Consider the following 14,728-nt stretch of genomic DNA (forward strand, 5'->3'; position numbering starts at 1 on the left):
TCACTCTGCAGCGGAGTGTGCGCTGATATGAAACTTCCTGGCAGATTAAAACTGTGTGCCCGACCGAGACTCGAACTCGGGACCTTTGCCTTTCGCGGGCAAGTGCTCTACCAACTGAGCTACCGAAGCACGACTCACGCCCGGTACTCACAGCTTTACTTCTGCCAGTACCTCGTCTCCTACCTTCCAAACTTTACAGAAGCTCTCCTGCGAACCTTGCAGAACTAGCACTCCTGAAAGAAAGGATATTGCGGAGACATGGCTTAGCCACAGCCTGGGGGATGTTTCCAGAATGAGATTTTCACTCTGCAGCGGAGTGTGCGCTGATATGAAACTTCCTGGCAGATTAAAACTGTGTGCCCGACCGAGACTCGAACTCGGGACCTTTGCCGTTCGCGGGCAAGTGCTCTACCAACTGAGCTACCGAAGCACGACTCACGCCCGGTACTCACAGCTTTACTTCTGCCCGCGAAAGGCAAAGGTCCCGAGTTCGAGTCTCGGTCGGGCACACAGTTTTAATCTGCCAGGAAGTTTCATATCAGCGCACACTCCGCTGCAGAGTGAAAATCTCATTCTGGAAACATCCCCCAGGCTGTGGCTAAGCCATGTCTCCGCAATATCCTTTCTTTCAGGAATGCTAGTTCTGCAAGGTTCGCAGGAGAGCTTCTGTAAAGTTTGTTGGGTAGGAGACGAGGTACTGGCAGAAGTAAAGCTGTGAGTACCGGGCGTGAGTCGTGCTTCGGTAGCTCAGTTGGTAGAGCACTTGCCCGCGAAAGGCAAAGGTCCCGAGTTCGAGTCTCGGTCGGGCACACAGTTTTAATCTGCCAGGAAGTTTCATATCAGCGCACACTCCGCTGCAGAGTGAAAATCTCATTCTGGAAACATCCCCCAGGCTGTGGCTAAGCCATGTCTCCGCAATATCCTTTCTTTCAGGAGTGCTAGTTCTGCAAGGTTCGCAGGAGAGCTTCTGTAAAGTTTGGAAGGTTGGAGACGAGGTACTGGCAGAAGTAAAGCTGTGAGTACCGGGCGTGAGTCGTGCTTCGGTAGCTCAGTTGGTAGAGCACTTGCCCGCGAAAGGCAAAGGTCCCGAGTTCGAGTCTCGGTCGGGCACACAGTTTTAATCTGCCAGGAAGTTTCATATCAGCGCACACTCCGCTGCAGAGTGAAAATCTCATTCTGGAAACATCCCCCAGGCTGTGGCTAAGCCATGTCTCCGCAATATCCTTTCTTTCAGGAGTGCTAGTTCTGCAAGGTTCGCAGGAGAGCTTCTGTAAAGTTTGGAAGGTAGGAGACGAGGTACTGGCAGAAGTAAAGCTGTGAGTACCGGGCGTGAGTCGTGCTTCGGTAGCTCAGTTGGTAGAGCACTTGCCCGCGAAAGGCAAAGGTCCCGAGTTCGAGTCTCGGTCGGGCACACAGTTTTAATCTGCCAGGAAGTTTCATATCGGCGCACACTCCGCTGCAGAGTGAAAATCTCATTCTGGAAACATCCCCCAGGCTGTGGCTAAGCCATGTCTCCGCAATATCCTTTCTTTCAGGAGTGCTAGTTCTGCAAGGTTCGCAGGAGAGCTTCTGTAAAGTTTGGAAGGTAGGAGACGAGGTACTGGCAGAAGTAAAGCTGTGAGTACCGGGCGTGAGTCGTGCTTCGGTAGCTCAGTTGGTAGAGCACTTGCCCGCGAAAGGCAAAGGTCCCGAGTTCGAGTCTCGGTCGGGCACACAGTTTTAATCTGCCAGGAAGTTTCATAATTACTGCATATTTTGTTTACCAGTGACCATATGAGATATTACATGTCACTGTATATTCTACAAGTAGTCGATACTGTAGCTAACATCTATGGTCATCAGTCCCCTAGAACTTAGAACTACTGAAACCTAACTAACCTAAGGACAGCACACAACACCCAGCCATCACGAGGCAGAGAAAATCCCAGACCCCGCCGGGAATCGATCCCGGGAACCCGTGCGTGGGAAGCGAGGACGGTACCGCACGACCACGATATGCGGGCCCTCCCATAATGCCGTACCATACATTAACCCGCCAAGGTCGCTAATGTTCCACTTGTCGCAGCCACCGTAGATTTTCCGTTGCTCAAAAGTGCATATTATGCCGGTTTACGTTACCGCTGTTGATGAATGACGCTTCGTCGCTAAATAGAACGCTTGCAAAAAATCTGTCATCGTCCCGTAATTTCTCTTGTGCCCAGTGGCAGAACTGTACACTACGTTCAAAGTCGTCGCCATGCAATTCCTGGTGCATAGAAATATGGTACGGGTGCAATCGATGTTGATGTAGCATTCTCAACACCGACGTTTTTGAGATTCCCGATTCTCGCGCAATTTGTCTGCTACTGATGTGCGGATTAGCCGCAAAAGCAGCTAAAACACTTGGACATCATGATTTGTTGAAGGTCGTGGTTGACGTTTCACATGTGTCTGAACACTTCCCGTTTCCTTAAATAACGTAACGATCCGGCGAACGATCCGGACACTTGGATATGTCGTCCAGGATACCGAGCAACGTACATAGCACACGCCCGTTGGGCATTTTGATCACAAAAGCCATACATCAACACGATACCGACCTTTTCCGCATTGGTAAACGGTCCATTTTAATACGGGTGATGTATCACGAAGTACATACCGTCCGCACTGGCGAAATGTTACGTGTTACCCAGTACTTATACGTTTGTGCCTATTACAGCGCCATCTATCGCAAAGCGAAAAAAGTGCTCCAACTAAAACATTCATATTTCTTTGCGTACTACACGAATATGTAATAAAAAATGGGGGTTCCTATTTTTAAAAAAACGCAGTTGACATCCGTTTGACCTATGGCAGCGCCATCTAGCGGGCCAACCATAGCGCTAGACAAGTTTCGTTCTTTGTAGTGTTTTCGTTTGACGCTTATTTCGTGAGATATTTGGCCCGGTCACGATCAATGGACCACCCTGCATATCATGTAATCAGACTTTTTCCTCATCATGTCGATAAAATAATCGGGAAAATGATCTACCAAACACGACATAACTAAAACTAAAACTGGGAGTCACTACTCAGCGGGCTACACGTTCTTGCAGGGTTGTTCCAACAAGCGACTATCATCAGCGGGGAGGCGGTGAGCCCGTGGGGCATCGTGACGGACCCACGGCGGAGGGCGTTCGCCTTGGGCGAGGCCCTGGGGCTCAGCACCAACGACTCGCAGCAGCTGGTCGACTTCCTGAGGACTCAGGACGCGGCCGACCTCGTCACACACGACGGTGACGTCATTCCTCCAGAGGTGAGGCAGTGTTTTCTACTCGCATTCTAAGACGTCTACTTAGTTTTCTCTTCCCAGACGACCGATAATTCATTACTTTCTCACAATTTATTTTCTATTTCTCTATCAATATTATCCTTCCACTTCATTCTATTTCGTTCTATCTTGTAATTAACTGAAATGATTTTTAAATCTGGTGTTATTTTGTCATTCCTTATTTTATCCATTTTATTATAAACCCTCACATATCTGATGAACTTCATCTCTGTTGCCTGCACACGTGTGTCCATAATTCGAAGTTACATGCAAGAGTAAGTACAACCACAACTTTGCAAAATTTCATTTGTGTTTCCGTTCTTGTTCTTCTTCCCATAGCTCTTCCAATCGTTTTTAGAAAATACATTTTAACCGTCAGCTGTTTTACTTAAACTACACATCATCTAAATAAAACAGCTGATGATTACAATGTATTTTCTAAAGTACTTAACGGCTGTTGGTTCTCACCTGATGAAAACATTAAATTTCTTCCAAATATTCCGCTGATAGCTTGAAACGTACTAACTTTTCTCAATATCTTTGGCATAGTTAAAACTAACCTCACATTGTAGGTAACTGAAGTGGGATACCTGTTCTAAAATTTTCTCATTCGTTTTTATTTTCGGTATGACTGGTTTCTTCCATTTGAAGACCATGATCTTTGTCTTACTTGCAGATGTAATTAAATTGTAGTATATTGTGTTTTGGCTCAGTCTATGCAAATTATCTTCTAGTTCCTGTAAATCTCATCAGCATATAAGACCGTGCAGCACCTTCATTAAAATTTACGTCTACTTACACACCTGTACACCAAAGGACACCATAATGTAGGTTTTACAGATTAGTTACTGTACCAGTGGCACTCCCCCCCCTCCCCCCCTCTCACCTCTCTCCCCATGGGGGAAGTAAGATTCTTAGTGCCACTCCCCATGATTCCGAATTTCTCTAACTTTACCATCATGGTCGTTTACACGACATATATTTCGGAGGAACATTTTGTGAGCACGACTGTCCGCGATTCACATAGTCTTCTTGTAACATCTGCCATTCCAGTTCGTTGGGCATGTCTGCGATAATTTCGCGTAGAGTAAACAAAATGGAGACGAAGCGTGAGGCTGTTTTTTGAATCTCTTCTATCTCGTCCGGTAATCCAACCTGGTAAAGATCCAGACCGACGAACAATACTGAAGAATTTGTCGAACGAGGTTTTTAGTAAGCGCCCGGTTTTGCTAAGCGACCTCATTCGTAGATGAACTACATTCCGAATAAATCGTTGGCTGGTTTCTGTTTTCACGACGACTGGATTATGTGGTCGTTTCATCTTAAAGCGCTACATACAGAGACTCTTATTAGATACTTGAAGGATGAGACTGACTTCACTTGCATAGTCAAACGATATCGGATCTCTTGGTGTATTTACGCACAGTACGTTTGGTTTACTTGCGTATAGGGTCAGCTACCAATGTTCCTCGGACACTGCGCTTCTAGTTGCGCTGTCCGAGCAGGGATGATGTTGCGAACCACCGATTCAGCCTGGCCGGCCGAAGTGGCCGTGCGGTTAAAGGCGCTGCAGTCTGGAACCGCAAGACCGCTACGGTCGCAGGTTCGAATCCTGCCTCGGGCATGGATGTTTGTGATGTCCTTAGGTTAGTTAGGTTTAACTAGTTCTAAGTTCTAGGGGACTAATGACCTCAGAAGTTGAGTCCCATAGTGCTCAGAGCCATTTGAACCATTTGATTCAGCCTGCGTCTACATTTCGTCTGAATCAGTTCGCCAGTTGAGCTGGGGAGGATTGTATTGTGGCACTCTGCATGGATCATTGTCCAAGTCCTGATTCGGTACTCAACCTTATCACAAATGTTTATAAATTGCAAACATCCCGGGGTAAAAAAGAAACAAATCTTTTTCGCCACCGACTGCTCTATTGCCATATTTTGGTTGCAACAGGAATGTAAACAGAATGACAACATAAAATAGTTTCATCCAGTGACGCTTCCATCATCACGAGGACTAACGGTTTCTTGGATAGCATAATAAAACAAACTACAGACTAATAATACCCTCAATGGAGACGGTGACTTGCGGCTTGTTGCATTGTGGTACCCATTCATCGCGGAGTTAAAGTGGGCGCGACAGACACGAGGATGGGGACATTGCTTATGTCCCACAGACTGAACACCAGTGACGTCACAGCCGTTACCAGGGCTGTATAATGGCGAGACCAGAAGCCACATGGCATTTAGCTACCCTCAGACGATGGTCAAGGAGGGTTCGTACGGAATGGCAGTATTTGGGGGAGTGATCAGTGGAGACTAATGTGAGCAAAAAATACCATTAAGCTAAAGAGCAAGCAGGAGTAATAGGAGTACCATCTACTTTTATCGTCGGTATTGACGTTACATGAAATTCAACATCGTGCGTTTAGTATTGAATTTCCTTCGGAGGCTTTCGTACCTTCAAATGTATGTCTGCCCCGAAAGTTTTGTTATGTTTAATGGTTTGAAATTAAGTCGTGTTTCTCACAGGAATTGATCCGCCTTGTCGCCGTGGCCTGGGGTCCCGTGATCGACGGTACCGTAATTCAGGAGTACCCCATCAGCAGCCTGAAGGCCGGCCGTTTCAGCAGGATGCCCATCCTCGTGGGCTACACGTCAGGCGACGGCATGATTGGAGCGCAAGGTGAGCGGTCGTCAACCTGTGCCAATGGTAGTCTTATCTTCAGCATCTGTTTCATCCTCGCTGCGTGGACTGTCTGTGTCACTTGTAAGCTGGTGTTGTTGACCGTGGACGACGACGAGACAAATTTTCAACGTTTTGTTTCTCACGATAGCGGCTGAGTGTTCTAATAACGTCGTCTGTCCTGCACACACATTCGGCGAACATTTTCATGTGCATAAGTTATAGTGGAAGTTTCAGGGAAAGTATACCATCACTGGTGATAGTGCAACTTCACTGGTGCATTTAGTGAAAGTGGATTACTAATTGTAGCTCTGTCAAACAATACACATTGACTAGGGATAGTGCACTATCACTAGTGAACGTGTACCTTCACTGCCAAGAGGTAAGGAATGTGAACCATGGCTGTAATAACAAAACAGTCGTACTTCGAAAGTTGCATTTATCACCTGTACTTTGAAAATATAGTCATATTATGTAAAATTCATTTCTACATCTACATCTACGTGATTACTCTGCTAGACACAATAAAGTGCCTCGCAGAGAGCTTAATCAACCAGCTTCAAGCTGTCTCTCTACCGTTCCACTCTCGAACGGCACGCTGGAAAATCGAGCAGTTAAATTTTTCTTTGCGAGCCCTGATTGATTTTATTTTATCGTGATGATCATTTCTCCATATGTAGGTTGGTACCAACAGAATTTTTTCGCAATCGGAGGAGAAAACTGGTGACTGAAATTTCATGAGAAGATCCCGTCGCAACGAAAAACGCCTTTGTTTCAATGACTGCCACTCCAATTCACGTGTCATATATGTGACACTAGCTCCCCTATTTCGCGGTAATACAAAATGAGCCGCCCTTCTTTGTACTTTTTCGATATCATCCGTCAGTCCCACCTGATGAGGATCCCACAGCGCACAGCAATACTCCAGAATACGGAGGACAAGAATGGTGTAAGCAGTCTCTTTAGTAGACCTGTTCCACCTCCTACTTGTTCTGCTAATCAATCGCAGTCTTTGTTTTGCTCTACCCACAATATTATCTATGTGATCGTTCCAATTTAGGTTATTTGTAATTGTAATCCCTAAGTATTTGGTTGATTTTACAGCCTTCAGATTTGTGTGACTTATCGCGTAATCGAAATTTAGCTGATTTATTTTAGTATTCATGTGAATAGGTTCACACTTTTTCTTATTCAGGGTCAACTGTCACTTTTTGCACCATACAATTATCTTATCTAAATAATTTTGCAAGTCGTTTTGGTCATCTGATAACTTTACAAGTCGGTAAATGACAGCATCATCTGCAAACAATCTAAGACGGCTACTCAGATTGTCTCCTACGTCGTTAAAATAGATCAGGAACAATAGAGGGCCTATAACACTTCCTTGGGGAACGCCGGATATTACTTTTGTTTTACTCGATGACTTTCTGTCTATTACTACGAACTGTGATCTTTCTGACAGGAAACTACGAATCCAGTCGCTCAACTGAGGTGATACTCCGTAGGCACGCAGTTTGGTTAGAAGACGCTTGTGAGGAACAGTGTCGAAAGCAAGGATGTGCACCATGGCACTTTGAACTGCACAACACATTTTTGTTCATGCAAAAGCATCTCAGAGTCTGACATTTTTGCTGTCAGTTGAATTTGAAGAATCCCTGGCCATTTCCCATCGACTGAGACGTCACAACTGTCCTCAGGGCAACAGTTTTCTCTGCTGGAACTTCCTCCTCTGAGATTATTCTCAGAGGGGAAGGTACTGAACTGGGACGTGAAACAAAATATTGTAGTTGTAGTTGCAGTGGCGTATCGTATCGTCCTTTCCATAATTATTTAAGAACAAACAATTTATTACCGTGTGTATAGTTGGCTCAGCACACCATCTCTCTTCCAGGTTCAGCCGGCCGGTGTGACCGAGCGGTTCTAGGCGCTTCAGTCTGGAACGGTGCGACCGCTACGATCCCAGCGCTCGTGCGCACCACGTTCAAACTCACTTAAATCTTGAGAACCTGCCATTGTAGCAGCTGTAACCGATCTAACAGCTGCGCCAGACACTTTTCTTATATAGGCGTTGCCGACCGCAATGCCGTCTTCTGCCTTTCTCCTTATATCTGTATTAGAATACGCTTGCCTGTACCAGTTTCTTTGGCGCTTCAGTGTACAAGACGATAGCTGCGCTCCAACCAGGCAGTAAGCCACACTTTTAATTGAGATATGCGACGAGTGCAAGTATTATCATGTATATTGATTTTTAACATAGCTTTTACGTCAGGGACAGTGGATAAATAACAAAAAGTTTATGACATTGAATCAGTGAGTCGCCTCTTTTTGCATTTATTTCATAATCGGCGGTTCTAGGCGCTTCAGTGTGGAACCGCGCTGCTGCTACGGTTTTCAGGTTGGAATCCTGCCTCGGGCATGGATCTGTGTGATGTCCTTAGGTTAGTTAGGTTAAGTAGTTCTAAGTTCTAGGGGACTGATGACCACAGCAGTTAAGCCCCGTAGTGCTCAGAGCAATTTGAACCATTTCCTCCCGGTTCGGCAGAAGCCATCGGCCATTGTCTCGAGGACGACACCCAAGATCGACCCAGCATCTCCGCTTTCCCTATCGAAGACGGGGAATTCTTACAGTTCAGCTCTTTTCCACTGTTGGAAAGCAGCGATCTGAACACTGCCGCATTCTTTGCGCTTGCTCTTCTAGGCACTTGTACACTTTAGTTCTGTGTTTCTTAACCCTTTCGTGGGCAAAATTATTGAGCATTTTTTTTAATGAATGGAGACCAGATATTAGTTAACAGATAGGTATATTTATCATACAGAATATCAAATTTGCTCCAACTGTGAAAGTGAGGTCACACAACAGGATGGGAAGTATTCTTCCCACTGCCCTTCCTTGGAGTTAAATGACAAAAACAACTTTTTCAATATATGTCATATTTATTTGATAAATTTACTTCTCTTGTTACAATGATTGTTCAAAATTACTTGCCATGAAATTTTCTGAAACATGGATCTATGCAAAGTGGTATTTCACAATATGTACAAATACAGCGAGTGCTCTTTTCCGCAGCTTTGGTACTATAATGATGGCACGTCCAGTAGGTTTCTCCTAAAATGGGTTGATGCTCCGCTACAGCCACATGACGAAAATCTTCAGGCAGGTTTTTGTCCACGCCATTTTTGGGATGAGAAGCCAGCGATCAATTGTCTGGCTAGATGGATCCTGTATGTGAGCTGATCATGCTGTCCACTTTCTCTTTTACTTATTTTCCACAGGATAAAACTGCTCACTGCAGCAACGTCCACCAGGAAATAAGATATTCCGTGCCATCATTTTACAGAACGTTTGCCGATAGCATATCTTTCTCGTAATTGATCAAACTTACCGATACCACCCATTATTTTGTTGTATTTTGCCACAACTTCAGGACAAGAAATCTCTGTGCTAGTACCATCCTTGTTTTTCCTTTTCACTGTGGCTGTTTCTCATGGGTCATGAATTGAGGACAGGAAAGTGACTGCAGAAATGGCTCCTTTTGTTTCAAACTGGAATTCTCCTCGTTCCATTTTTACGTTTTCCTTCAAAAATTTGGGTAAATCAAAAGTATTTAGCTGATACTATAGCTTTCAGGAAAAAATCACAAAATGTCACGCAAACAGCACTGAACGGCTCCTCTACGGAGCAACACTCAGCTATACAATGCCTCTGCGTGAAGGTACAGCAAAAACGGTCGGAACTTCCGATTGGAAATAGTACCCTATACTGTTAACTAGGTAGTAGCACCGTACAAATGGTTCTGAGCACTATGGGACTTAACTTCTGAGGTCATCAGTCCCCTAGAACTTAGAACTACTTAAACCTAACTAACCTAAGGACATCACACACATCCATGCCCTAGGCAGGATTCGAACCTGCGAACCGTAGCGGTCGCGCGGTTCCAGACTGTACCGCCTAGAGCCGCTCGGCCACCCCGGCCGGCTACCACTGTACAGAGGTGGGACCTGTGAATCCCACAGGACTAGGAGCGAGTTCATTGTAGTGGGAAGCATGTTTCCACGGCTCACGAAAGGGTTAATAGCACTAACTGACTCGTCTAAATCGGTCAGGCAGTAGCTATTATTGTCAGGAATATTTTCTTTCTCTCTGTACTCAACCCCTGTTCCTGTTGGTATGATGTCTTTTTGCAATGGAGATTTTCCATCTTTTGTGGACGCGCAATCTCCACAGGTGAAGGTGGGATTTTTGAGAAGGTGGGTGAGAGGAGTGCTTGCACTGTGTGTGCAGGGAAGGGCTACCTGAGCAGCGAGGCCGCCGTGCAGCAGCTGGACGAGAACTTCGTGGAGGCAGCGGCGCCGCTGGTGCGTCTGCCGACGGCCGATCAGCGCCAGGACGCAGCGCTGCGCATCCGCGACTTCTACTTCGGCAACGAGAGCATCACTCTGCAGGAGGCGCAGGCTATCGTCGACGTGAGTTCACGGCGGACTCTCCCTCTCTCAAACTTCCTTTAGTGTTTAAAATCAGTCCCTTTCTAGAGTTTAAAATTACACTACTGGCCATTGGAATTGCTACACCAAGAAGAAATGCAGATGATAGACGAGTATTCATTGGACAAATATATAATACTAGAACTGACATGTGATTACATTTTCATGCAACTTGGGTGCGTAGATCCTGAGAAATCAGTACCCAGAACAACAACCTCTGGCCGTAATAACGACCTTGATACGCCTGGGCATTGAGTCGAACAGAGCTTGGATGGCGTGTACAGGTACAGCTGCCCATGCAGCTTCAATACGATACCACAGTTCATCAAGAGTAGTGACTGGCATACTGTGACGAGCCGCTTGCTCGGCCACCATTGACCAGACGTTTTCAGTTGCTGAGAGATCTGGAGAATGTGCTGGCCAGGGCAGAAGTCGAACATTTTCTGCATGCAGAATGGCCCGTACAGGGACTGCAACATGCGGTCTTGCATTATCCTGCTGAAATGTAGGGTTTCGCAGGGATCGAATGAAGGGTAGAGCGACGGGTCGTAACACATCTGAAATGTAACGTCCATTGTTCAAAGTGCCGTTAGTGCGAACAAGAGGTGGCTCAGACGTGTAACCATTGCCACCCCATACCATCTCGTCGGGTGATACGCCAGTATGGCGATGACGAATACACGCTTCCAATGTGCGTTCACCGCGATGTCGCCAACCACGGATGCGACCATCATGATGCTGTAAACAGAACCTGGATTCATCCGACAAAATGACGTTTTGCCATTCGTGCACCCAGGTTCGTCGTTGACTACACCATCGCAGGCGCCCTTGTCTGTGATGCAGCGTCAACGGTAATCGCAGCCATGGTCTCCTAGCTGATAGTCCATGCTGATGCAAACGTTGTCGAACTGTTCGTGCAGATGGCTGTTGTCTTGCAAACGTCCCCATCTGTTGACTCAGGGATCGAGACGTGGCTACAAGATCCATTACAGCCATGCGGATAAGATGCCTGTCATCTCGACTGCTAGTGATACAAGGGCGTTGGGATCCAGCACGGCGTTCCGTATTACCCTCCTGTAACCACCGATTCCATATTCTGCTAAAATTCATTGGATCTCGACCAACACGAGCACTAATGTCGCGATACGTTAAGCCGCAATCGCGATAGGCTACAATCCGACCTTTATCAAAGTCGGAAACGTGATGGTACGTGTTTCTCCTCCTTACACGAGGCATCACAGCAACGTTTCACCAGGCTGCGCCGGTCAACTGCTGTTTGTGTATGAGAAATCGGTTGGAAACTTTCGTTATGTCAGCACGTTGTAGGTGTCGCCACCGGCGCCAACCTTGTGTGAATGCTATGAAAAGCTAATCATTTGCATATCACAGCATCTTCTTCCTGTTGGTTAAATTTCGCGTCTGTAGCACATCATCTTCGTGGTAGCAAGTTTAATGGTCAATAGTGTAATTAATAGATATTGCACCTTTTTCCTGTACAGGGCAAGACATTTCTAAAAGAGTCCCCTCTCCCGAATAAAGTATGACACTTATATTGATAAACAAAGGTGGTTTAGACTGAAGTTGTCTGAGAAAAATGTGTATATAACGCAGGATTAACAGTCAATTCGTGTTGTTTAAATGTTTTCGTCATCTGACTGTTATTTTAGATCCTTCTGGTTGCACTCTGACATTTCCGGATTTGTTATCATTTTCGGATGATTCTACAACAAACACACACTTTTCAACATCAGTACTTGCTACAATTTACATCATAGAAAGTCGAATCAAGTATACAGTTAATAGGTACCACACCATGGTTGTGTTATCGAAATTAGGCACACTATCTGATCAAAAACCTGGAAACTTATTAGTGGACATTAAGTTGGGATGTTTCCAGAATGAGATTTTCACTCTGCAGCGGAGTGTGCGCTGATATGAAACTTACTGGCAGATTAAGTTGGTAAAGCACTTTCCCGCGAAAGGCAAAGGTCTCGAATTCGAGTATCGGTCTGGCACACAGTTTTAATCTACCAGGAAGTTTCATATCAGCGCACACTCCGCTGCAGAGTGAAAATCTCATTCTCGAAACATCCCCCGGCTGCGGCTTAGCCATGTCTCCGCAATATCCTTTCTTCCAGGAGTGCATGTTCTGCAAGGTTCGCAGGAGAGCTTCTGTGAAGTTTGGAAGGTAGGGGACGCGATATTGGCAGAAGTAAAGCTGTGAGGACGGGGCGTGAGTCGTGCTCGGGTAGCTCAGATGGTAGAGCACTTGCCAGCAAAAGGCAAAGGTCCCGAGTTCGGATCTCGGTTGGGCACACAGTTTTATTCTGCCAGGAAGTTTCAATATGGGATGTGTCCACTCTTCGCCTTTATGACGCCTTGAACTCTGCTTGAAAGTATGTGGAGGAATGGCAGTCCACATTTCCTCAAGAGCCGAAACCAGCGAAGGTAGTGATGTAGTCTGGGGTCTTGAGTGGAGTCTAAGTTCCAACTCATCCCAAAACTGTTCCATTTGGTTCAGCTCAGGACTCCGGGCAGCGCAGTCCATTTTAGGAACAATACTATCCACAAATCATTGCATCACAGATTTTGCTTTATGACAGGGTGCATTGTAATGCTGATACAGTCATCGTCTCCGAAATTTCTGTTTGCTGTACTCAGTACATAATGTTCCAAAATGTGGTTACACTCGTCCACATTGTGGGCGACACCCTTCTTACGTCGTGAATCACAGTAGAACAGCGATTAGCAGTCTAACAACACTTTATTACATAGTCACAGAACATACAATACAACAAGTCAAAGATACATTGTCCTAAGAGTAAACAAACAGTCTGTCACTTGCCCGAAGTACATCACTCTGTGACATCCTCCCCACCCTGGTCGACCTCCAAAGGTAGGGCCTGCTGCACAGGACGACTAATGATGTGACCTTCTGGTGTCCGGAGTATTATCGTCCTTACCCTGCCGTCTCTTCCTGGTAGTACCTTTTCTATCCTGGCCTTCTTCCACATATGTCGCGGACGAAGGTCCTCTTGGATCAGCACGATGTCGCCAGGGCGAAAGGGGATAACTCGTCCCGATGGGCGCTTAACTTCATGGTAGTTCCGGAGCTCCAATAGGTATTCTTTAACCCAACGGTTCCAAAAACTGTCACAGAGTTGCTGTCTCAGTCGTAATTCCTTTTTTAAATTCGTTTTCGCTGAAGGCTCTGGTCCCGTCGGAATAGCCGTAAGTTTTTCTCCCGTCAGAAAGTGGGAAGGTGTGAGTGCATCACAATCATCTCCTGGTGTGATGGGCCTGGAGTTCACCGCGGCTTCAATACTGATCAAGGTGGTGTTCAGTTGTTCCTCAGTGAGCTTTGCGAGTCCCATTACCTTCCGTAGGCAACGCTTTATAGTGCCCACCATTCTTTCCCACCATCCTCCCCACCAACCCGCCCGGGAGAGAATGAATCTCCAAGTAATACCTCGGTGGGCGAGGAACCGATAAGTTTTTGTGGTGGTTAATGTCTTCCAAAGTTGGGCTAGTTCCATATTTGTGGAGTGGAATGTTTTCGCGTTATCTGTATACATCGTGTGGGGTAGTCCACGTCTTCCGGCGAATCGCTGAAGTGCCATAAGAAACTTGTCCGTTGACAAGTCTGTACAGGTTTCGAGGTGTACAGCTCGTGTGGCAGCATATGTGAAAAGAGTGATATATGACTTGCGCGTTTCCTTCCCCACTTTGATGAATAGCGGGCCAGCAAAGTCTATTCCGGTTACAGCAAATGGTTTGGCATGTGAAACTCGTTCAGGTGGTAGCGGTGCTTCGATCTGTTGCCCTCGTGGATTCTTCAAGATCTTGCATGCGAGACATGATTGTAGGATTCTTTTGATGGCCAGACGAGCTGTAAGGATCTAAAATTCGGTTCGCACTTCGGATAGTACAGAACGAACACCAAAGTGATGGAGGCGGATGTGTGTCTCTCGAATAACCAACTGTATGAAGTGGTGGGAACTGTCAAGGAGTACAGGATGTTTTTGTCCCCTATTTTGGCTAGTGCACTGCAGTCGACCTCCTAGACGTATCAGTACATCTTCTACGAAAGGATTGTATCGTGCGATTTTTGACTCTTTTGGCAGTGGTAAGTTATTCTGAAGTGCATTTAATTCCCTGGGGAAGGAATCTCTCTGGCCCACTCGAATCCAATACATTTTGGCAGCTGATATTTCGGTGGCTGTAAGTTCTCCTGAAGATTTATTCTTCTGACGAATGTTGTGTAGGAAGCGGAGAATC

The 14,728-nt window shown here is 46.0% G+C and overlaps 1 protein-coding gene across 1 annotated transcript in view; it reads left to right on the forward strand.

The window, feature by feature from the left end:
- LOC126412254 (acetylcholinesterase-like) overlaps nt 1-14,728 on the forward strand; it is a 111,580-nt gene that overhangs the window by 73,038 nt on the left and 23,814 nt on the right. The window contains exons 6-8 of the mRNA XM_050081757.1: nt 3,075-3,274; nt 5,815-5,968; nt 10,251-10,432. Coding sequence (XP_049937714.1) covers nt 3,075-3,274; nt 5,815-5,968; nt 10,251-10,432 — 536 coding nt within the window. The remainder of the gene's footprint in view (nt 1-3,074; nt 3,275-5,814; nt 5,969-10,250; nt 10,433-14,728) is intronic.

This window comes from Schistocerca serialis, chromosome 7 (genome assembly GCF_023864345.2).
Source record: "Schistocerca serialis cubense isolate TAMUIC-IGC-003099 chromosome 7, iqSchSeri2.2, whole genome shotgun sequence".
NCBI lineage: Eukaryota > Metazoa > Arthropoda > Insecta > Orthoptera > Acrididae > Schistocerca > Schistocerca serialis.